The sequence below is a fragment of the Oncorhynchus tshawytscha genome, unplaced genomic scaffold (genome assembly GCF_018296145.1).
Source record: "Oncorhynchus tshawytscha isolate Ot180627B unplaced genomic scaffold, Otsh_v2.0 Un_contig_12318_pilon_pilon, whole genome shotgun sequence".
In the NCBI taxonomy this organism is placed as follows: Eukaryota; Metazoa; Chordata; class Actinopteri; order Salmoniformes; family Salmonidae; genus Oncorhynchus; species Oncorhynchus tshawytscha.
Window position 1 is genome coordinate 30,001 of NW_024608265.1, and position 24,209 is coordinate 54,209.

Here is a 24,209-nt window from a genome sequence, read left to right on the forward strand (position 1 = left end):
CATGACATACTGTATGACTCCTCCACACCCCACCATGACATACTGTATGACTCCTCCACACCCCACCATGACATACTGTATGACTCCTCCACCATGACATACTGTATGACTCCTCCACACCCCACCATGACATACTGTATGACTCCTCCACACCCCACCATGACATACTGTATGACTCCTCCACACCCCACCATGACATACTGTATGACTCCTCCACACCCCACCATGACATACTGTATGACTCCTCCACACCCCACCATGACATACTGTATGACTCCTCCACACCCCACCATGACATACTGTATGACTCCTCCACACCCCACCATGACATACTGTATGACTCCTCCCACCCCACCATGACATACTGTATGACTCCTCCACACCCCACCATGACATACTGTATGACTCCTCCACACCCCACCATGACATACTGTATGACTCCTCCACACCCCACCATGACATACTGTATGACTCCTCCACACCCCACCATGACATACTGACTCCTATGACTCCACACCCCACCATGACATACTGTATGACTCCTCCACACCCCACCATGACATACTGTATGACTCCTCCACACCCCACCATGACATACTGTATGACTCCTCCACCCCACCATGACATACTGTATGACTCCTCCACACCCCACCATGACATACTGTATGACTCCTCCACACCCCACCATGACATACTGTATGACTCCTCCACACCCCACCATGACATACTGTATGACTCCTCCACACCCCACCATGACATACTGTATTCTTACCTTCTTCTCCCGATCTTTCCCATTCCCGCGTCTCTTCCCATTCTGCTTGGGCTCTCTGAGTCCTTTCTCTCCAGCCGCGGGCCCAAACAGCTTCTTAGCCCACTCATCCTTCTGCGTGGCCAGCCCGGGAGGCTGCGGAGGCAGGGGCAGGTCCCCGGCTGGTAGTGGAGCCCTGTAGCGATCCGCGGGTATTTTGTTCATGGGTGGCGGGAGGGTGCTACAGTTCGTTGATGACCAGCCATCTGTTGACTCAGCATAGGACTCCTGATCACTACACAGCCCTCCTTGTCCCTGCGTTTGTCCTGCCTGGCCTGGTTGTCTCCAGTCTCTCAGGACGTGGACTGGTAACCAACGTTGAGACTGATGGTGTTGGGGCGGGGCCAGGCTCTGCTCTGCTCCTCCTCCAGATCCTCCCCTCTTCCCTGGCGGGTAGTGGTGGAGTGAGGGCTGGGAGGAGTGGGCCCCTCGAGGGGGGATGGCAGGGGGGAGAGGCGGGGGGTAGCTGTTGTTGAGGTGAGGGGGAGGAGGAGGGGAGAGAGGGGGGCCAGGGACGACACCGGGAGGGACTTGGTTCCAGCCCGGGGCCGAGGGAGGAGGAGGGCTGTCCCAGTGGCGTGGACCGGGGTTGTGATTATGGCCTCCCAGGTCAACCAATAAGACACGGTTACTCTTTTCATCTGGCAGGAAGTTACCGATGCCGCTGTCGCTGTTGCTACTGGTGCTGTGGTTCTGTTAACAACAATAATAACAATAATAACATTAATAATAACAACAACAACAATAATAATAACAATAATAATAATAACAACAACAACAATAATAACAATAATAACATTAATAACATTAATGATAATAACAATAATAACAATAACAGCATAAATAATAATAATAATAATAATAACAACAACAATAATAAAAACAATACTAATAAAAACAATAACAATAATACCATTAATACTAATAATAACAATAATAACAACAATAACAATAATAACATTAATACTAATAATAACAATAATAACAGTAATGCCATTAATACTAATAATACCATTAATACTAATAATAACAACAATAACAACAATACCATTAATACTAATAATAACAATAATAACAACAATAACAATAATACCATTAATACTAATAACAACAATAATAACAATAATAATAACTGCAATAATAATAATAACAATAACAAATACAATAATAACAATAATAATAATAACTGCAATAATAACAATAATCACAATAACAAATACAATAATAACAATAATAATAATAACTGCAATAATAACAATAATCACAATAACACCAATAATAATAATAGCAATAATAACCAATAGAATAATAATACTACTACTAATAATAACAATAATAACGACAATAACAATGACAATCATATTAACAATTATAACAATAATAACAACAATAATAATAATAATTGAAAAGTATACTAATAACATTTAGACCTGGATTTCAAATACTTGAAACATATTTCTAATACATTCTCTGTGCCTTGTTGAGCTTGTCTGGCTTAATAAACCAATAGCAAAGTCCCAAAAGTGCAAACTGGCCCACCTGGCACTCCAGTGTGGGTATTTGAACATTAAAGTTCTGTCAAAGCTCTACTAAACTAAACAAGACAGTAAAGAAAAACAACATCCATTTGGATTGAAGGTCAAAGAACAACAGATGATAAACAGAACTAAACAACTGTACCTGCTGTGGGTCGTTGTCCGGATCAACGAACGCCCGCGCCCGGACACCCTCGATGCTCTCCCCCATGTCCCGGTAGAGAACAGACACAAACTGGAGCAGAGGCTGGGATGTAGGGGGGAACTCCAGACACCCTCCAGTATCAGGATCAGGAGTACACTCAAACCCAAACCTCCTGGCCACACCCACATGGACCTAGAGGAAGGAGGAGGTTACTTTATTGTCCAATGGACACAGATTTACAACTGGCTATTCCAACCCCTCTGAAAACATGGTATTTTAGCATATTTATGGTAGGTTTTATCTATAGTAGTGAATTACAGTTGACATTAATATTCAGTTTACAGTCTGAGTCGTTATCAAAAGTAATCAACTCCTGAATCCCATTTAGACTTTTTTTCCTCCCCCTATTTGTTGTTGGAATAATTTAAACCAGTAAGTTCTCTTTATCTACTGGGAACATTCCAGAACCAGTAAGTCCTCTTTATCTACTGGGAACATTCCAGAACCAGTAAGTCCTTTTTATCTACTGGGAACATTCCAGAACCAGTAAGTCCTCTTTATCTACTGGGAACATTCCAGAACAAGTAAGTCCTCTTTATCTACTGGGAACATTCCAGAACCAGTAAGTTCTCTTTATCTACTGGGAACATTCCAGAACCAGTAAGTCCTCTTTATCTACTGGGAACATTCCAGTAAGTCCTCTTTATCTACTGGGAACATTCCATTAAGTCCTCTTTATCTACTGGGAACATTCCATTAAGTCCTCTTTATCTACTGGGAACATTCCAGAACCAGTAAGTCCTCTTTATCTACTGGGAACATTCAAGAACCAGTAAGTACTCTTTATCTACTGGAACATTCCAGAACCAGTAAGTCCTCTTTATCTACTGGGAACATTCCAGAACCAGTAAGTTCTCTTTATCTACTGGGAACATTCCAGTAAGTCCTCTTTATCTACTGGGAACATTCCAGAACCAGTAAGTTCTCTTTATCTACTGGGAACATTCCAGAACCACTAAGTCCTCTTTATCTACTGGGAACATTCCAGAACCAGTAAGTCCTCTTTATCTACTGGGAACATTCCAGAACCAGTAAGTCCTCTTTATCTACTGGGAACATTCCAGAACCAGTAAGTCCTCTTTATCTACTGGGAACATTCCAGAACCAGTAAGTCCTTTTTATCTACTGGGAACATTCCAGAACCAGTAAGTCCTCTTTATCTACTGGGAACATTCCAGAACCAGTAAGTCCTCTTTATCTACTGGGAACATTCCAGAACCAGTAAGTCCTCTTTATCTACTGGGAACATTCCATTAAGTCCTCTTTATCTACTGGGAACATTCCATTAAGTCCTCTTTATCTACTGGGAACATTCCAGAACCAGTAAGTCCTCTTTATCTACTGGGAACATTCAAGAACCAGTAAGTACTCTTTATCTACTGGAACATTCCAGAACCAGTAAGTCCTCTTTATCTACTGGGAACATTCCAGAACCAGTAAGTTTTCTTTATCTACTGGGAACATTCCAGTAAGTCCTCTTTATCTACTGGGAACATTCCAGAACCAGTAAGTTCTCTTTATCTACTGGGAACATTCCAGAACCAGTAAGTTCTCTTTATCTACTGGGAACATTCCAGAACCACTAAGTCCTCTTTATCTACTGGGAACATTCCAGAACCAGTAAGTCCTCTTTATCTACTGGGAACATTCCAGAACCAGTAAGTCCTCTTTATCTACTGGGAACATTCCAGAACCAGTAAGTTCTCTTTATCTACTGGGAACATTCCAGAACCACTAAGTCCTCTTTATCTACTGGGAACATTCCAGAACCAGTAAGTCCTCTTTATCTACTGGGAACATTCCAGGACCAGGAAGTCCTCTTTATCTACTGGGAACATTCCAGAACCAGTAAGACCTCTTTATCTACTGGGAACATTCCAGGACCAGTAAGTCCTCTTTATCTACTGGGAACATTCCAGAACCAGTAAGTCCTCTTTATCTACTGGGAACATTCCAGTAAGTTCTCTTTATCTACTGGGAACATTCCAGAACCAGTAAGTCCTCTTTATCTACTGGGAACATTCCAGAACCAGTAAGTCCTCTTTATCTACTGGGAACATTCCAGGACCAGTAAGACCATTTGTCGATACTGATAGGATCAGCTTTCTCCATTTAAATCTTACCTTAACATTATAATTATTGCACAATACTGACGACGGATCAGCTATTTGAGAGATATTACCACCAACGGCTGCAAATATTGAGGTGTCTCATTCTAATGCTTACCCAATAAAAATGCATTAAATCACAGATTTGGCACATCATTGCACAGATGTTAGGCTACACATCATGAAATATATTGAGACAAATTTACAGACAGTAGCCTACAAGTAGCAAAATAAAAGTCAATAGATTGAACGTCAAATGTATTTCAATATGACTGTAATAGTCCTGTAGCCTAGTGTGTTTATATTTTAATTCAGTCATCTGGGTTTTCATTTGAAGCATATTTTCACGTTGTTTGTTTGTATCAATTGCAAAAAAATCTTTTTTTTTGTCAATTTCGTTCTGAACTTATCAGTGGTCACGCAGAGACTGATAAACTATGTGGTTTTATGTTTAGTGGAGGTCTTCTGTGTACTAAACGAAGGTGGAGAAAAAAAGCATCTAACTACTCACTCAGCTGTTCCACGAGTGGTCTGAGGCCAGGCGTTAGATTACGACTGCTTTCAGGTGCAACGTTAATAACGGTGGGTTTGGGAAACATCTCGGGAGATTTAATAACGAAGCTCCTACGAACGTTCTAACGACGAACTTAGCCTTAAGACGCTTTTGGGAAACATCTCGGGAGATTTAATAACGAATCTCCTACGAACGTTCTAACGACGAACTTAGCCTTAATACGCTTTTGGGAAACACTGGGCCCAGGACTCTAGGACACCACCCCCCCCCCAAAAAAAATATTTTAAATAACTTCTAGTTTGTAAATGTTAAAATCTGTCCGTTTTTAATATGGATGTTATTATTAGCTGGAGGTCATTGAAACAGTTTTGTTTATTTTTTTCATTCTTTGACCTTTTGTCCAACCCTACCTGGTGATGACAGAGTTCCGGGTCGACTATGAACACGTGACAGGAAGTCCTCAGCCCGCCCTCTTCCTCCCGGTTACCATTGCCATAGTGACCGTCGTAGTCTTGGGTGGCCTGCATGGTGACCAGTCCGAAGAAGCGTCGGTCGTCGGGGCAACAGGCGCTGAAGGCTAGCTTTTCGGCAGGGTAGGTAGCAAGGACCTGTCTCCTGTCACTGCACAGCCGCACACAATCGTGCATCACCTGGGAAGAACATCATAAAGCAAAAGATTACAATCCCTTCTGTTTTAGAAACACACCGTCCTCTATTCCAAGAAGAAGAACACTTTATTGTCCTTCTTTCCCGAAGGAAACAGAGTGTCTGTTTTTGCAACAACGACCCGAGACCCACCCACAGGTTAGAGCACAATTTAGTGATATGACATCTAAACATCTCAATGAACCAACCCAAACCAACCATTCAATCAATGAACCAACCCAAACCAACCAACCATTCAATCAATGAACCAATACAAACCAACCAACCAACCATTCAATCAAATCAAATCAAATGTATTTATATAGCCCTTCGTACATCAGCTGATATCTCAAAGTGCTGTACAGAAACCCAGCCTAAAACCCCAAACAGCAAGCAATGCAGGTGTAGAAGCACGGTGGCTAGGAAAAACTCCCTAGAAAGGCCAAAACCTAGGAAGAAACCTAGAGAGGAACCAGGCTATGTGGGGTGGCCAGTCCTCTTCTGGCTGTGCCGGGTGGAGATTATAACAGAACATGGCCAAGATGTTCAAATGTTCATAAATGACCAGCATGGTCGTATAATAATAAGGCAGAACAGTTGAAACTGAATGAACCAACCCAAACCAACCAACCATTCAATCAATGAACCAACCCAAACCAACCAACCATTCAATCAATGAACCAACCCAAACCAACCAACCAACCATTCAATCAATGAACCAACCCAAACCAACTAACCAACCATTCAATCAATGAACCAACCCAAACCAACTAACCAACCATTCAATCAATGAACCAACCCAAACCAACCAACCATTCAATCAATGAACTAACCCAAACCAACCAACCAACCATTCAATCAATGAACCAACCCAAACCAACAAACCATTCAATCAATGAACTAACCCAAACCAACCAACCAACCAACTAACCAACCATTCAATCAATGAACCAATACAAACCAACCAACCAACTAACCATTCAATCAATGAACCAACCAATCATTCAATCAATAAAGCAACCCACCAATCAACTAACCATTCAATCAACCATTCAATCAATGAACCAACTCAAACCAACCAACCATTCAATCAATAAACCAATCAACTAACCAACCAACCATTCAATAAACCAACTAACCCACCAACCATTCAATAAACCAACCAACCCACTAACCAGCTAATCAATCAACTAACCAACCAACCATTCAATAAACCAACTAACCCACCAACCATTCAATAAACCAACCAACCCACTAACCAGCTAATCAATCAACTAACCAACCAACCATTCAATAAACCAACTAACCCACCAACCATTCAATAAACCAACCAACCCACTAACCAGCTAATCAATCAACTAACCAACCAACCATTCAATAAACCAACTAACCCACCAACCATTCAATAAACCAACCAACCCACTAACCAGCTAATCAATCAACTAACCAACCAACCATTCAATAAACCAACCAACCCACTAACCATTCAATAAACCAACCAACCCACTAACCAGCTAATCAATAAACTAACCAACCAACCATTCAATAAACCAACTAACCCACCAACCATTCAATAAACCAACCAACCCACTAACCAGCTAATCAATCAACTAACCAACCAACCATTCAATAAACCAACTAACCCACTAACCAACCAATCAACCAACCAACCAACCAACCATTCAATAAACCAACCAACCCACTAACCAACCATTCAATCAATCCAAAGCGCCCTGTACCTTCATGAGGACCAGGGAGTGTATCTTCTGTTCAGCCCGGAGTCGTCTCATGCTTCCTCTGATGGCCTGCAGACTGTCACTCTCCAGACTAGCGCCTGTAGAGGCCAGCTCTATGGAGCCCAGGTACCCTACCATCATACCCACGTTCAGGATCCCCTCGCTGGGCTCCAGGGAGAAGTCCTCCCCTTCCACCTCCACCTGGAAGGAGGAGAGACAAAATATATTGTAAAAATATTACTACAACATTCACTGATGTAAAACCTAGCTGATAATGTAGCTGTGTGGGTATCAAACCTAGCTGATAATGTAGTTGTGTGGGTATCAAACCTAGCAGATAATGTAGTTGTGTGGGTATCAAACCTAGCTGATAATGTAGCTGTGTGGGTATCAAACCTAGCTGATAATGTAGTTGTGTGGGTATCAAACCTAGCAGATAATGTAGTTGTGTGGGTATCAAACCTAGCTGATAATGTAGTTGTGTGGGTATCAAACCTAGCTGATAATGTAGCTGTGTGGGTATCAAACCTAGCTGATAATGTAGCTGTGTGGGTATCACACCTTGCTGATAATGTAGCTGTGTGGGTATCAAACCTAGCTGATAATGTAGCTGTGTGGGTATCATACCTAGCTGATAATGTAGTTGTGTGGGTATCAAACTTAGCCGATAATGAAGCTGTGTGGGTATCATACCTCGCTGATAATGTAGCTGTGTGGGTATCACACCTTGCTGATAATGTAGCTGTGTGGGTATCAAACTTAGCCGATAATGTAGCTGATAATGTAGTTGTGTGGGTATCTTGCTGATAATGTACGTGGGTATCAAACCTAGCTGATAATGTAGTTGTGTGGGTATCAAACCTAGCTGATAATGTAGCTGTGTGGGTATCATACCTAGCTGATAATGTAGCTGTGTGGGTATCACACCTTGCTGATAATGTAGCTGTGTGGGTATCAAACTTAGCCGATAATGTAGCTGTGTGGGTATCAAACCTAGCTGATAATGTAGTTGTGTGGGTATCACACCTTGCTGATAATGTAGCTGCGTGGGTATCATACCTAGCTGATAATGTAGTTGTGTGGGTATCAAACTTAGCCGATAATGAAGCTGTGTGGGTATTATACCTAGCTGATAATGTAGTTGTGTGGGGCTCTGGTCAACAGTAATGCACTATACAGGGAACATAGTGCCTTTTGGGACACACACACACACACACACACACACACACACACCTGGATCTCTGCCTCCTGCAGATGGAACCCGTCCAGGAACACTGCGTCGTCGGCCATTAGAACCCTGTCCATCTCCTCCTCAGAGAGCAGGTTAGGGTTGCTATGGGAACGGCCTCTCCCCTTATGGTACGGCGGGAACTCTGGCTCTGACAGGGGCCTCGCAGGCTTGGCCGACGCAGACGAGGAGGCACGGGGAGGAGGAGGAGGAGCGATGACCCTGTCTTTAGGATTAGATTTAGGGTCAAGGTAAGGTTTAGGTTCAGGTTTATTTGAGCATGGTGATACATTATGCAGAAACACACATAAAGAGCCAGTTTACCAGACACAGATTAAGCCTAGTTAGTCCTGGACTAAAAAGCATTTAGTCTGGGGAAACCAGCCCAAAAATGTGATGTCATACAGTATATTATAAAAACCCATGCTATATTAAAACAAGTCGATGTCTACCTTTCTCTGAGCTGCTGGAGGAGTGTGAAGAGTTGTCAAAGATCATGTTGAATATTCCTCCAGACTGCATCTCTGCCACCACCCTCTCTGCCCTGTTAATACCCAGGGTCTTAGAGTCCAGCTTGGGCTTGAACCAGCCACCACCACCCCCTCCTCCTCCTCCTCCACCGCCTCCGCTGGCGCTGTTACCACGGGAACCAGGCTTCACGTTTTTGTTGTTTCCTCCTCCGCTGCTGCTGTTATGGAAACCACACAACTCCTCGTCGCTGGAGCACGAGTCCGCGGCGGCTGCCCCTCCGGCTGGACTTCCTGAATTGTTTCCGTGGCGACGGTTGCGGTTGGTACCGCCGTGTCCGTGACGACGGCCTCCCTCGGCGACGACCAATAGCAGAACCCCCGTGCATCGACCAATCAGCTTGACGACGTCCTCGTGCGAAGCCTTGGAGACGTTTATGTCGTTCACGGACAGGATGTGGTCACCGGAGCGGAGACCCACGTAGTCCGCCGGACTTCCTTTTAGAATGCAGTTGAGGACACAGGGGCCCTGGCCAGAGAGGGTGAACCCATACCCTGCCCTCCCGCGGGCCACCTCCACCCCCCGGATACGCCCACTCTGGTGGGGGTGAGGAGGCGAGGGTAAGGCTGTGAGACCCCCGTGTCCTCCATGACGTCTCTTGGACGAGGTGTCCGTCTGTCTGAACATTGTTTTGACTCTTGTTGTTCTGTTATTCAATGTTATTTATCCAACCCTTATGTTACCAGGTAAGTTGACTGAAGTTATTTATCCAACCCTTATGTTACCAGGTAAGTTGACTGAAGTTATTTATCCAACCCTTATGTTACCAGGTAAGTTAACTGATGTTATTTATCCAACCATTATGTTACCAGGTAAGTTGACTGAGAACATATTGTAATTTGGGACTCGAACAACAACCAGGGAAGAGGAGAGAGGTTGAAAAGACTCATGTGAGTTTCTCAATTCCATTCAATGAACTTTACTGGCATGGTAAGTCAATGAGATGTATTGTGAAAGAGAACTGTTGTTTCTTTTGATGATGCTTAATGTCTCTCCTCTCCTCCCTTCTCTCTCTCTCGTTTCAATGTCAAGGGCTGTCTGTCTCCCTCTAAGGCTTTTCCTCCCTCTCTCGTTCTAGTGTTGCGGGCTTTCTAAAAATGTGTCAGCAGGGTGAGAGCATGACGTCAGCCCCTCCACTCTAACGCCAGCCCTGCCATGCTGGTGCCACTCTCAGTGGATGATGTGACTTGTCACAGGTCAGGCAGGGGTCACCTACGGAGAGACAGGAGGGACAAACAGCACCAAGGACTCATTGTGAGTGATGGTAGCCAATACAACACACAGACGACAGGAGACAACATAACAACAAAGTCACGTCTAAAAGGAACACATCTGAGTCAGCACAGCACCATTGGGGTTGGTAGCTTCCCAAACCTCTCCTTGAGTACCCCCAGCTGTTTTTTTTTTTTTTACCAATGAAGGTCTTGGTGCTTAGTTGACCAGTAGAAGAACACTGGAATACATCAAATATGTTGAACAGTTGGGGGGTACTCAACGAGACGTTTGGGAAGCACTGTCTTATAGCCATGCATACACTCCTTCAAGAAGTCATATAAAAGGAAAAAGAACTATGAGATAAATAAACACCAAAGTCAATTTTTTTTAAAGGCAATGCAATGTAGAATGGCCAAGGAAGGAATACTGAGTTCTACCAACACTCCTTGGTGAACGAATGTCCCTCAACCACACCTGCCCGTGGGTGGGGTTAGAACACGCATTGCATTGTCCAATGGGAAGGATGATTTCAAAACCGAGGGCGGTAACTCACGACTCACCTTTCCAACAGGTGTTGAAGACAGTGGGTCATACAGTTGCGTGGCAACAAGAGAGCCTCCTCTCCTCACCCTCTAGCTATGTTTGCTAACTGCTGATAAACCTACAAGTGAGCTAAACTTAGTCAAAGAGAGAACTAGCGAGGCTTAGCAGCTTGTTTTGCATGAGAGGACGAGAATAGAGAGCTAACTTAGTTAACGTTAGCTGGCTACAAGTAGCTAGCTAGGTAGCCATAGCAAGCGTATCTAACAAACTAAGACGAAAACGAAAAAATTACAAGTTGTTAATTGTATCACTAGCACTCCACTGTCGTCATTTAGTCTTCCGTCTTTGTGTTTATAATGAATATAAAGATAGTTTACAAACTTTGTAATTATTGTCCGTAAATTGCTGGTCAAAAAAAAAAAATAATCCATATATACAACCCTAGAAAGTGCATCCACCCGTGCTTAACGACTGTCCCGCCTCCGTTTTCCTAGAATCGTGTAACATCAACGAGTAACCATGCCAACGATAGTGTACACGAAACTTTTCTCCGTCCTGTCATTGGTTTACGTGGCTGTCAATCATAGAAACAGTTCGTTGAAATGTACAACAACAAAAAAATGGAATGATTAAAGTTTGATTGAGAATCGACTCGCGACAAAAGTAAAGTACCGAACAAAATGTTAATAACAAGAAAATGACATTCACCCCGCAAAGGTTAGATCTTTCACACACAATTATTATAGTAAAAAAAAAAAAAATATTCATCGGAATGTGTTTTGCAGACGATACAGAGGAAGAAAAGCTATATATATATTGTTTTCAAAAGGCGATTAATAAGAACAACAGCTGGCTGAAAGTGTACCGGTGTCGCTGCTGTTGTCATGGTTAGCTACCGGTTCAGCCTGGTTTATTAGCTAGCCACAGATGGCTAATTCTGCTAATCTATGTTTCTTTCTGTTCACATCTAGTAATATATATATATAATATAGCTAATTAACTAACTAAATATAATAGCTATAATTGTTAACTTAATAGACGTTTAGTTTTGCTCTGTTCAATATCCTCAATCCACCACCTGGCCAATGCATTTGTTTTAAGACATATTGTGAAAAACTTCCAACCATATGGAGAAGTTTACCGTGGCTATGTAACTAGCCAGCTATCTAGTTTTCTTCTTTTTTTTTTAAAAAGTGTTTAAAATTGCTTACAGTTCATAAAATGCGGAAACGGAACCGGTTCTGTTCAGTCTGATCCCGTGGTTAGGTTAGCACTGTAAACAAAGGAGAGACCACTCACTACCAGCTGCTGAAGAAAGACTTAAAAGGAGGTGTGTGTTTGGGGAGGACGAGAGGGGGGGTACTGGTCTGGAGTATTGGGAGCAACTGGTAGTTACCGATGAAGATATAATTTAACCTGACAGTAGTACTGATGATGGAGATAATATAACCTGACAGTAATACTGATGGAGATAGTATAACCTGACAGTAATACTGATGATGGAGATAATATAACCTGACAGTAATACTGATGGAGATAATATAACCTGACAGTAATACTGATGGAGATAATATAACCTGACAGTAATACTGATTAGATAATATAACCTGACAGTAATACTGATGGAGATAATATAACCTGACAGTAATACTGATGGAGATAATATAACCTGACAGTAATACTGATGGAGATAATATAACCTGACAGTAATACTGATGGAGATAATATAACCTGACAGTAATACTGATGGAGATAATATAACCTGACAGTAATACTGATGGAGATAATATAACCTGACAGTAATACTGATGAGATAATATAACCTGACAGTAATACTGATGGAGATAATATAACCTGACAGTAATACTGATGGAGATAATATAACCTGACAGTAATACTGATGGAGATAATATAACCTGACAGTAATACTGATGGAGATAATATAACCTGACAGTAATACTGATGATGGAGATAATATAACCTGACAGTAATACTGATGATGGAGATAATATAACCTGACAGTAATACTGATGGAGATAATATAACCTGACAGTAATACTGATGGAGATAATATAACCTGACAGTAATACTGATGGAGATAATATAACCTGACAGTAATACTGATGAGATAATATAACCTGACAGTAATACTGATGATGGAGATAATATAACCTGACAGTAATACTGATGATGGAGATAATATAACCTGACAGTAATACTGATGGAGATAATATAACCTGACAGTAATACTGATGGAGATAATATAACCTGACAGTAATACTGATGGAGATAATATAACCTGACAGTAATACTGATGGAGATGATGTAATACTGATGGAGATAATATAACCTGACAGTAATACTGATGGAGATAATATAACCTGACAGTAATACTGATGAGATAATATAACCTGACAGTAATACTGATGGAGATAATATAACCTGACATTAATACTGATGGAGATAGTATAACCTGACATTAATACTGATGGAGATACTATAACCTGACAGTAATACTGATGGAGATAATATAACCTGACAGTAATACTGATGATGGAGATAATATAACCTGACAGTAATACTGATGGAGATAATATAACCTGACAGTAATACTATGATGGAGATAATATAACCTGACAGTAAAACTATGATGGAGATAATATAACCTGACAGTAATACTGATGATGGCGATAATATAACCTGACAGTAATACTGATGAGATAATATAACCTGACAGTAATACTGATGATGGAGATAATATAACCTGACAGTAATACTGATGGAGATAATATAACCTGACAGTAATACTGATGGAGATAATATAACCTGACAGTAATACTGATGATGGAGATAATATAACCTGACAGTAATACTGATGATGGAGATAATATAACCTGACAGTAATACTGATGAGATAATATAACCTGACAGTAATACTGATGGAGATAATATAACCTGACAGTAATACTGATGGAGATAATATAACCTGACAGTAATACTGATGATGGAGATAATATAACCTGACAGTAATACTGATGGAGATAATATAACCTGACAGTAATACTGATGATGGAGATAATATAACCTGACAGTAATACTGATGGAGATAATATAACCTGACAGTAATACTGATGATGGAGATAATATAACCTGACATTAATACTTGATATGACAACTGATGATTAAACTGATAAAACAGTAACACAGATATCTAACACCTTGTGTTCTAATTTATATATTGTGTTTTATAACTTATAATCTATGTCAACTATCTCCTTTTTCTGAGGTAAAAACATCCCCATAAATGGCCATGCATCTTATAAATCCGTAGACAGTCCGTGTCGATCTCCCATATATAGCTGCCTGATAGCCACTCTGGGAATAGCCTACTGTACCACAGCCTCTTCCAGCCGATCCCAGACACACAGACACTCAATCAGCACTGAGGTCATGGGAAGTATCTTGTCTGAGGATTTGAATTACGTCCGCCCAGCAGAAGGAACAGTATGGTGAAGTTCCATGTGGACATTGTGTATGTCTAACCAACTCCTCAGAGAGAGGGGGAGAGAGGGGGAGAGGGACGGGGAGAGAGTAACATTCTCTCTAGTCTATCTCTGTAACATCCTCACTAGTCTATCTGGGGTCTGGACCTGGGATCTAGGGTCTGGGATCTGGACCTGGGGTCTGGGATCTGGACCTGGGATCTGGACCTGTGATCTGGACCCGTGATCTGGATCTGGGGTCTGGACCTGGGGTCTGGATCTGGGGTCTGGACCTGGTGTCTGGGGTCTGGACCTGGTGTCTGGATCTGGGGTCTGGATCTGGGGTCTGGACCTGGGATCTGGACCTGGGGTCTGGATCTGGGGTCTGGACCTGGCATCTGGGGACCTGGGATCTGGTGTCTGGACCTGGGATCTGGTGTCTGGACTTGGGATCTGGACCTGGGATCTGGACCTGGTGTCTGGGGTCTGGACCTGGGATATGGGGTCTGGACCTGGGATCTGGGGTCTGGATCTGGAGCCTGGGGTCTGGATCTGGGGTCTGGACCTGGGATCTGGATTCTCCTGGGATCTGGTGTCTGGACCTGGGGATCTGGTGTCTGGAAAGTCTGGGTGTCTCCTGACCTGGGACAGTAGTTTATGTGTCTGGGGGGGATGGGGTCAGTTTGGATCTGGACCTGGTGTCTGGGAGGACCTGCCCTGGACCTGAGCTCCAGGACTACTGGTGATCTGGACCATGCCCCAGGACTGACTCCTTGCTGATCTGGGTTCTGCCTTATTATTGGACCATGCTGGTCATTTATGAACATCTGGCCATGTTCTGGGGTCTGGACCTGGCCACCCCACATAGCCTGGGTCTGGACCTGGGTCTGGATCTGGGGTCTGGATGTACGAAGGGATCTGGATCTGGTGTCTGGACCTGGGATCTGGACCTGGGGTCTGGACCTGGGGTCTGGATCTGGGGTCTCTGGATCTGGGATCTGGGATCTGGACTGGGATCTGGATCTGGGATCTGGTGTCTGGACCTGGGATCTGGTGTCTGGACCTGGGATCTGGTCTGGGATCTGGGTCTGGACCTGGGGTCTGGATCTGGGCCTGGGGTCTGGACTTGGGATCTGGTGTCTGGACCTGGGATCTGGTGTCTGGACCTGGGTCTGGGATCTGGACCTGGGGTCTGGTCTGGGATCTGGACCTGGGGTCTGTGCGACAAAACTGCACATTTCAAAGGGGCTTTTTATTGTCCCCCAGCACAAAGTGCACCTATGTAATGATCATGCTGTTTAATCAGCTTCTTGATATGCCACACCTGTCAGATGGATGGATTATCTTGGCGAAGGAGAAATGCTCCCCAACAGGAATATAAAAACACATTTGTGCACAAAATTACAGAGAAATAAGCTTTTTTTTTGCACATATGGAAAATATCTGGAATTTTTTATTTTATTTCATTTTACATGTTGCATTGACATGTTCAGTGTAGATAAATATTGATAATATATATATTAACACAGAGATAATCCTACAAATGTCCAGTTGTACAGTAGTCTACTGTACGGGAGCCATATGTCCCCCCTAATCCCTGTGTAGTGCACTGCTTTTGACCAGGGTCCAGTGTACTACATAGGGAATAGGGCTCTGGTCTAAAGTAGTGCACTACATAGGGAATAGGGCTCTGGTCTAAAGTAGTGCACTACATAGGGAATAGGGGGCCATTTAGGGATGCACACTATGTGAGCCACATGGCTAGTGGTTAAATCTGGGATTAATACTCTTTTTACTATAAAAACGTTCCCCTGGTGTGTGTAGACTACACAGGACCGAGATGACATCACAGCCACCTTGGTTGACAGTCTGTGGCGGCAGCCGTGTCTGGGCAGGTCTAAATTGGTGTCTTCATTCCGTTTCCCCTAAACAGCACGCTAATCCCTATGTAGCGCACTGATTTTGACCAGGATCCATAGGGAATAGGGTGTAATTTAGGACGTGCAGCCTTAAAATCAGAGAAACAGATATACACTACAGTAGACTACTGTACATGATCAAATATTGCAGGTCGGAAAATCATTAAAATCTATCTCTGTTCATCTGTTGTTCTCTTCCCACCCAACACAGTGAGAGAGGATTTAAACACCCCCCAAACATTGGACTAAACGCCTCCACAACCACCTTATCCTGCCTGATATTTTTGCTTGAAGTTAACAGTATGGCATGGAAGCTAATGTATTATCTAAACAGTAGTGGAATTAATATATATTTTTAAATATATTAATTTACAAAGGAAACACACACAAAACAGACATGCAATTTTCTTTTACATTTTTAAATACTTTTATTAACTTGTACATCATATCATCTCCGGTAATTGATCAAGTTAAAATATTGCCTTTTTAAATTCAATATTTGAATGAACAGTATAATCTTCCTTGCAGACAAGAGAGAGAAAGAGAAGTGTGACAGAACAGAACAACAACCAGGTTGTGTAGCAACAGAGGCTTCCAGAATGGAGGGAACGGAACTCTCACCAACAGAATTCTAATTCTCTCCATAGAACGAGAGTTCTGATTCTATCATAGCCTCCCGATGATCAGTGAAAACCTCCTGGGGAAGAATAATCTCACATCACATGTGCTTCTGTTCAGACCAGGTAGGACAAGGCTGGCCAACCCTGGTCCCCTGTTCCAGCCCAGCACACTAACACACCTGCTTTTATGTTTATCACAATCATCAAGACCTTGGTTAGCTGAATGATGTGTGTTAAAAACCTGCGCACACACACACACACTGCAGCCCTTCTAGACCAGGGTTAGCGACCACTGAAGACACCTAAAGACACTGAATTTAGGTCAGTTTAGCTTTTAACCTAAAAATGGATTTTAAAAAGTCTCTCAAAGAGAGACAGACTGAATGAGTTTTATCTGAGTCTATATCTTAAACAACTAGAGACAGACTGAATGAGTTTTATCTGGGTCTATATCTTAAACAACTAGAGACAGACTGAATGAGTTTTATCTGAGTCTATATCTTAACTAGAGACAGACTGAATGAGTTTTATCTGGGTCTATATCTTAACTAGAGACAGACTGAATGAGTTTTATCTGGGTCTATATCTTAACTAGAGACAGACTGAATGAGTTTTATCTGGGTCTATATCTTAACTAGAGACAGACTGAATGAGTTTTATCTGGGTCTATATCTTATATAGAGAGAACGGGACTAACTAGCTGACTATGGACACATTTAAATCCTAATCTGTACTGACCCGGACCCAAAACCGTGGTGTCTGATGGGATGGATTGACTTCCCGGTGGAATTTCCATCACAAGTATTTGATAGCCATGCGTCCCAAAACGGGACCCTATATAGGGGGTAGGATGTAATTTGGGACGCCCCCGTAACCTTAGAAACAGCAACAAGGGGCTTAATCCCGATGCATTAGGTGAATTCTACACGGTCTGGACTGGACTGACTGGACTACAGTCACATCTGATACATCACAACAATGTCGTTCCAAAATGACTCCCTGTTCCCTTTATAGTGCACTACTTTGGACTACGGGCTGTTCTGGCTGGGATAAGGATGGCTAACTCTACTGATGACCAAGGGCCCGGTCTTTCTGAGTGTATCCTGCAATAGCACCCTATTCCCTATGCAGTGCACTGCGACCCTATGTACCCCTGTTAAAAGAAGTGCACTACGACCCTATGGACCCCTGTCAAAAGAAGTGCACTACATAGGGAATAGGGAGCCATTTTAAAGCTCTGATTTTTAATAAAAACAGCCACAACTGAAGGACTAATTCCCCAACCTGTTGATGTGTCAAAGATTGCCGTTGGTCGCTATGGTTACAAGGTTCCCCTTTGGATGGTCTGTGTTGCTCCTCATCCTCTATCGTCGGGCCCTGGGCGACAGTTACCATAGAAACGCATCCTCTATCGTCGGGCCCCCGGGCGACGGTTACCATAGAAACGCGTCCTCTATCGTCGGGCCCCGGGCGACAGTTACCATAGAAAACGCGTCCTCTATCGTCGGGCCCCGGGCGACAGTTACCATAGAAACGCGTCCTCTATCGTCAGGGCCCCGGGCGACAGTTACCATAGAAACGCATCCTCTATCGTCGGGCCCCGGGCGACAGTTACCATAGAAACGCGTCCTCTATCGTCGGGCCCCCGGGCGACAGTTACCATAGAAACGCGTCCTCTATCGTCGGGCCCCGGGCGACAGTTACCATAGAAACGCGTCCTCTATCGTCGGGCCCCGGGCGACAGTTACCATAGAAACGCGTCCTCTATCGCCGGGCCCCGGGCGACAGTTACCATAGAAACGCGTCCTCTATCGTCGGGCCCCGGGCGACAGTTACCATAGAAACGCGTCCTCTATCGTCGGGGCCCCGGGCGACAGTTACCAGTTACCATGGGCCGGGCCCGGGCGACAGTTACCATAGAAACGCGTCCTCTATCGTCGGGCCCCGGGCGACAGTTACCATAGAAACGCGTCCTCTATCGTCGGGCCCCGGGCGACAGTTACCATAGAAACGCGTCCTCTATCGTCGGGCCCCGGGCGACAGTTACCATAGAAACGCGTCCTCTATCGTCGGGCCCCGGGCAACAGTTACCATAGAAACGCGTCCTCTATCGTCGGGGCCCCGGGTGACAGTTACCATAGAAACGCATCCTCTATCGTCGGGCCCCGGGCGACAGTTACCATAGAAACGCGTCCTCTATCGTCGGGCCCCGGGCGACAGTTACCATAGAAACGCATCCTCTATCGTCGGGCCCCGGGCGACAGTTACCATAGAAACGCATCCTCTATCGTCGGGCCCCGGGCGACAGTTACCATAGAAACGCATCCTCGAATCGTCGGGCCCCGGGCGACAGTTACCATAGAAACGCATCCTCTATCGTCGTCGGGCCCCGGGGACAGTTACCATAGAAACGCATCCTCTATCGTCGGGCCCCGGGCGACAGTTACCATAGAAACGCATCCTCTATCGTCGGGCCCCGGGCGACAGTTACCATAGAAACACGTCCTCTATCGTCGGGCCCCGGGCGACAGTTACCATAATACATCGAAACGAAATCAACCAAATCGATCGAATCAACGATTTGACTGATCTGACTAACAGCTAGGAAAGAAGAGGCCATGCATCAGTTTAAACACACAGTAGGACATTATTGAGTCTGTCAGGGTCAGTGTATCAGAAACAAGGTGAAGGAGGTCAGTGTATCAGTTTAAACACACAGTAGGACATTATTGAGTCTGTCAGGGTCAGTGTATCAGAAACAAGGTGAAGGAGGTCAGTGCATCAGTTTAAACACAGTAGGACATTATTGAGTCTGTCAGGGTCAGTGTATCAGAAACAAGGTGAAGGAGGTCAGTGTATCAGTTTAAACACAGTAGGACATTATTGAAACAAGGTGAAGGAGGTCAGTGTATCAGTTTAAACAAGTAGGACATTATTGAGTCTGTCAGGGTCAGTGTATCAGAAACAAGGTGAAGGAGGTCAGTGCATCAGTTTAAACACAGTAGGACATTATTGAGTCTGTCAGGGTCAGTGTATCAGTTTAAACACAGTAGGACATTATTGAGTCTGTCAGGGTCAGTGTATCAGTTTAAACACAGTAGGACATTATTGAGTCTGTCAGGGTCAGTGTATCAGAAACAAGGTGAAGGAGGTCAGTGTATCAGAAACAAGGTGAAGGAGGTCAGTGTATCAGAAACAAGGTGAAGGAGGTCAGTGTATCAGAAACAAGGTGAAGGAGGTCAGTGTATCAGAAACAAGGTGAAGGAGGTCAGTGTATCAGAAACAAGGTGAAGGAGGTCAGTGTATCAGAAACAAGGTGAAGGAGGTCAGTGTATCAGAAACAAGGTGAAGGAGGTCAGTGTATCAGAAACAAGGTGAAGGAGGTCAGTGTATCAGAAACAAGGTGAAGGAGGTCAGTGTATCAGAAACAAGGTGAAGGAGGTCAGTGTATCAGAAACAAGGTGAAGGAGGTCAGTGTATCAGAAACAAGGTGAAGGAGGTCAGTGTATCAGAAACAAGGTGAAGGAGGTCAGTGCATCAGTTTAAACACAGTAGGACATTATTGAGTCTGTCAGGGTCAGTGCCTTATGCTTCTGGCCAGCGGACGTTTCAACAGCAGCGCAATGTGTGTGTGTCCATTTGAAATGACAAGGGGAATCACAGGACATGCCATAATGTGTGTGTGTGTGTGTGTGCAAGACACTGAGACACAAGTTTTTAAAAAACAACCACCCGTCAGTCATCTCAATGTCCCGTTACAGTTTCTTCATCGCTCATCATCCTCATGTCTCTTTTACAGTAGTTCTCATTCATTCATCATCCTCATGTCTCTTTTACAGTAGTTCTCATTCATTCATCATCCTCATGTCTCTTTTACAGTAGTTCTCATTCATTCATCATCCTCATGTCTCTTTTACAGTAGTTCTCATTCATTCATCATCCTCATGTCTCTTTTACAGTAGTTCTCATTCATTCATCATCCTTTTCATGTTCTCATTCATTCTCATCCTTGTCTCTTTTACAGTAGTTCTCATTCATTCATCATCCTCATGTCTCTTTTACAGTAGTTCTCATTCATTCACCATCCTCATGTCTCTTTTACAGTAGTTCTCATTCATTCATCATCCTCATGTCTCTTTTACAGTAGTTCTCATTCATTCACCATCCTCATGTCTCTTTTACAGTAGTTCTCATTCATTCATCATCCTCATGTCTCTTTTACAGTAGTTCTCATTCATTCATCATCCTCATGTCTCTTTTACAGTAGTTCTCATTCATTCACCATCCTCATGTCTCTTTTACAGTAGTTCTCACCCTATTCCCTATGTAGTGCACTACTTTAGGCCAGAGCCCTATGGCACCCTATTCCCTATATAGGGCACTACTACCAAAGTAGGGAACAGAGTATCATTTGGGATGTATAAGACCTATCAATCAAAGCATCAGCTGTAATCAGTCAGTTTAAATCATTTACTTTTGCCGTTTGTAATAAAACAAACAACAACTGAAAAATAGAAGTATGGATCATTTAAACATCAGGAAATACTGTAGATTTGTTTATCGTTTTTTTTTTATCGTATCTTGATTTCACATCACAAACCAATAAAGTAATTCACAGGAAAATATACAATTCCAGGGTTTTCCCCTCTTTCTGAGGGTTGAATATTATTTACTTTTTGAGGATTAAATATTATTTTTCTTAGTTCATCATCAAGGTGCTGGAAGTCCCTCATGGTGTTGTCGTCCCGTCTTAATGAATGGTCCGGGGGGGAAACGAGGATGCAGGCGGAACCAAAATAATCTTAAATGAGCCAATTATTTCTTTCTTTCAATTATTTCTCTAGAAGGGAGAGGGGTCAAGTACGAGCCTGTCGCTAGCTAGCAGTGTCCTAACACTGTAAAATGGCTTCCTTCCTCTGTCAGCTCTCTCCAGTATGTCTGGTACAGTAAGACACTCCTTCCTCTGTCAGCTCTCTCCAGTATGTCTGGTACAGTAAGACACTCCTTCCTCTGTCAGCTCTCTCCAGTATGTCTGGTACAGTAAGACACTCCTTCCTCTGTCAGCTCTCTCCAGTATGTCTGGTACAGTAAGACACTCCTTCCTCTGTCAGCTCTCTCCAGTATGTCTGGTACAGTAAGACACTCCTTCCTCTGTCAGCTCTCTCCAGTATGTCTGGTACAGTAAGACACTCCTTCCTCTGTCAGCTCTCTCCAGTATGTCTGGTACAGTAAGACACTCCTTCCTCTGTCAGCTCTCTCCAGTATGTCTGGTACAGTAAGACACTCCTTCCTCTGTCAGCTCTCTCCAGTATGTCTGGTACAGTAAGACACTCCTTCCTCTGTCAGCTCTCTCCAGTATGTCTGGTACAGTAAGACACTCATCTGTCATGTCTCTTTCCTTTTGGCTCTTCAACGATGTCAGATCAGCAGCTGAGAGGGAAAGGAGATGAGGTCATCTGATTTGGACGAAGAAAGACTAGTTGTGTGTCCGTCCGTTTAATTGTTTGGTCTCCTTCCTCTGTGCCCCCTCTCCAGTATGTCTGGTACAGTAAGACACTCATCTGTCATGTCTCTTTCCTTTTGGCTCTTCAACGATGTCAGATCTCTCTGTGATGTCTGGAAAGGAGATGAGGGTCATCTGACATCTCTCTCCCTGTGTGTCCGTCCGTTTCTGTTTGGTCTGTCTCCCTCTGTCACCGTCTCTCTCTGCCCCCCCTCTCTCTGTGATGTCTGGTGATAGGAGCTACATCTCTCTTCCTGTCTCCCTCTCTGCCCCCCCCTCTCTCTGTGATGTCTGGTGATAGGAGCTACATCTCTCTCCCTGTCTCCCTCTCTGCCCCCCCCCCCCCTCTCTGTGATGTCTGGTGATAGGAGCTACATCTCTCTTCCTGTCTCCCTCTCTGCCCCCCTCTCTCTGTGATGTCTGGTGATAGGAGCTACATCTCTCTCCCTCCCTCAGTCCCTCTCTCTCTCCCTGTCTCTCTCTCTGCCCCCCTCTCTGTGTGATGTCTGGTGATAGGGGCTACATCTCTCTCTCAGAGTGATGTGTCTTGGTGGATACTCTGCAGACAGTCCAGTAGTTGCTGATAGGTGTTGCCAGGCGAGGCCACGGTCTGGAAGACAGACTGGAAGGCTCTGCGGTCCAACTCTTCATCCAGCTGGTGTCTGTAGAAGTCCAGGGCTACCAGACAGAACAGGCTGATGTCCACCACCTCACTCTTACCCATACGGCTGATGACATGGGGCAGGCTGGGGGGGGGTTAAGGAGAGATGGAGGACAATATGACTTCTACTTCTCTACCACACACACACACACACACACACACACACAGACAGACACACACAAAGACACAGACACACACACACACAGAGACACAGACTGCACACACACACAGACACAGACTGCACACACACACAGACACACAGAGGGACACACAAAGACACACACACAGAGACACAGACACACACAAAGATACAGACTGCACACAAACACACACACACACACAGAGACACATACTGCACACACACACACACAGAGACGCACAAAGACACAGACACACACACAGAGACGCACAAAGACACAGACACACACACAGACTGCACACACACACACAGACACACACACACAAGACACAGACACACACAAAGACACACACAGGGCAGAGACACAGACTGGGCACACACACAGAGACACAGACACAGACACCCCCACCCGACAGACTGCTCTAGTAAGGATACACACAGAGACCCACTGGGAGGTGGAGCACACACATGACAAAGCACACAGCACACACAGACACACACACACACACACACACAGAGACACCACTGGAGGCCCCCTACACCCGTCCCCCTCTCTAGTAAGGATACAGGGCAGAGACCCACTGGGAGGTGGAGGCAGAGATGAAGAAGCACGACAGACTGCACACACACACACACATACACACACACACACACACACACAGAGACACAGACACACTACACCCCCACCCGTCCCCCTCTCTAGTAAGGATACAGGGCAGAGACCCACTGGGAGGTGGAGGCAGAGATGAAGCACACTACAGACTGCACCCGTCCCCCTCTCTAGTAAGGATACACAGAGACCCACGACAGAGACACAGAC

The 24,209-nt window shown here is 44.1% G+C and overlaps 2 protein-coding genes and 1 long non-coding RNA gene across 3 annotated transcripts in view; 1 reads left to right on the top strand and 2 right to left on the bottom strand.

The window, feature by feature from the left end:
• Positions 1–11,784, bottom strand: part of LOC112239828 (regulator of G-protein signaling 12) — a gene marked incomplete at its 3' end in the record, with an annotated part of 38,464 nt that extends 26,680 nt beyond the window's left edge. The window contains 7 exon segments of the mRNA XM_042312983.1: positions 773–1,501; positions 2,489–2,680; positions 5,581–5,820; positions 7,555–7,752; positions 8,785–9,005; positions 9,232–10,519; positions 11,083–11,784. Of these exon segments, the coding sequence (XP_042168917.1) occupies positions 773–1,501; positions 2,489–2,680; positions 5,581–5,820; positions 7,555–7,752; positions 8,785–9,005; positions 9,232–9,934 (2,283 nt within the window).
• Positions 11,785–14,693: 2,909 nt separating this feature from the next.
• On the bottom strand, positions 14,694–15,785 carry LOC121843365 (pollen-specific leucine-rich repeat extensin-like protein 1). Its single transcript, XM_042312984.1, has one exon. It carries the CDS (start codon positions 15,783–15,785, stop codon positions 14,694–14,696), a length of 1,092 nt encoding a protein of 363 aa, XP_042168918.1.
• A 3,693-nt stretch (positions 15,786–19,478) lies between these two features.
• Positions 19,479–21,062, top strand: LOC121843364. The gene is made up of 4 exons (XR_006081514.1): positions 19,479–19,750; positions 19,859–19,906; positions 20,065–20,208; positions 20,615–21,062. It is a non-coding gene; the product is annotated as an uncharacterized LOC121843364 (long non-coding RNA).
• Positions 21,063–24,209: the final 3,147 nt, after the last annotated feature.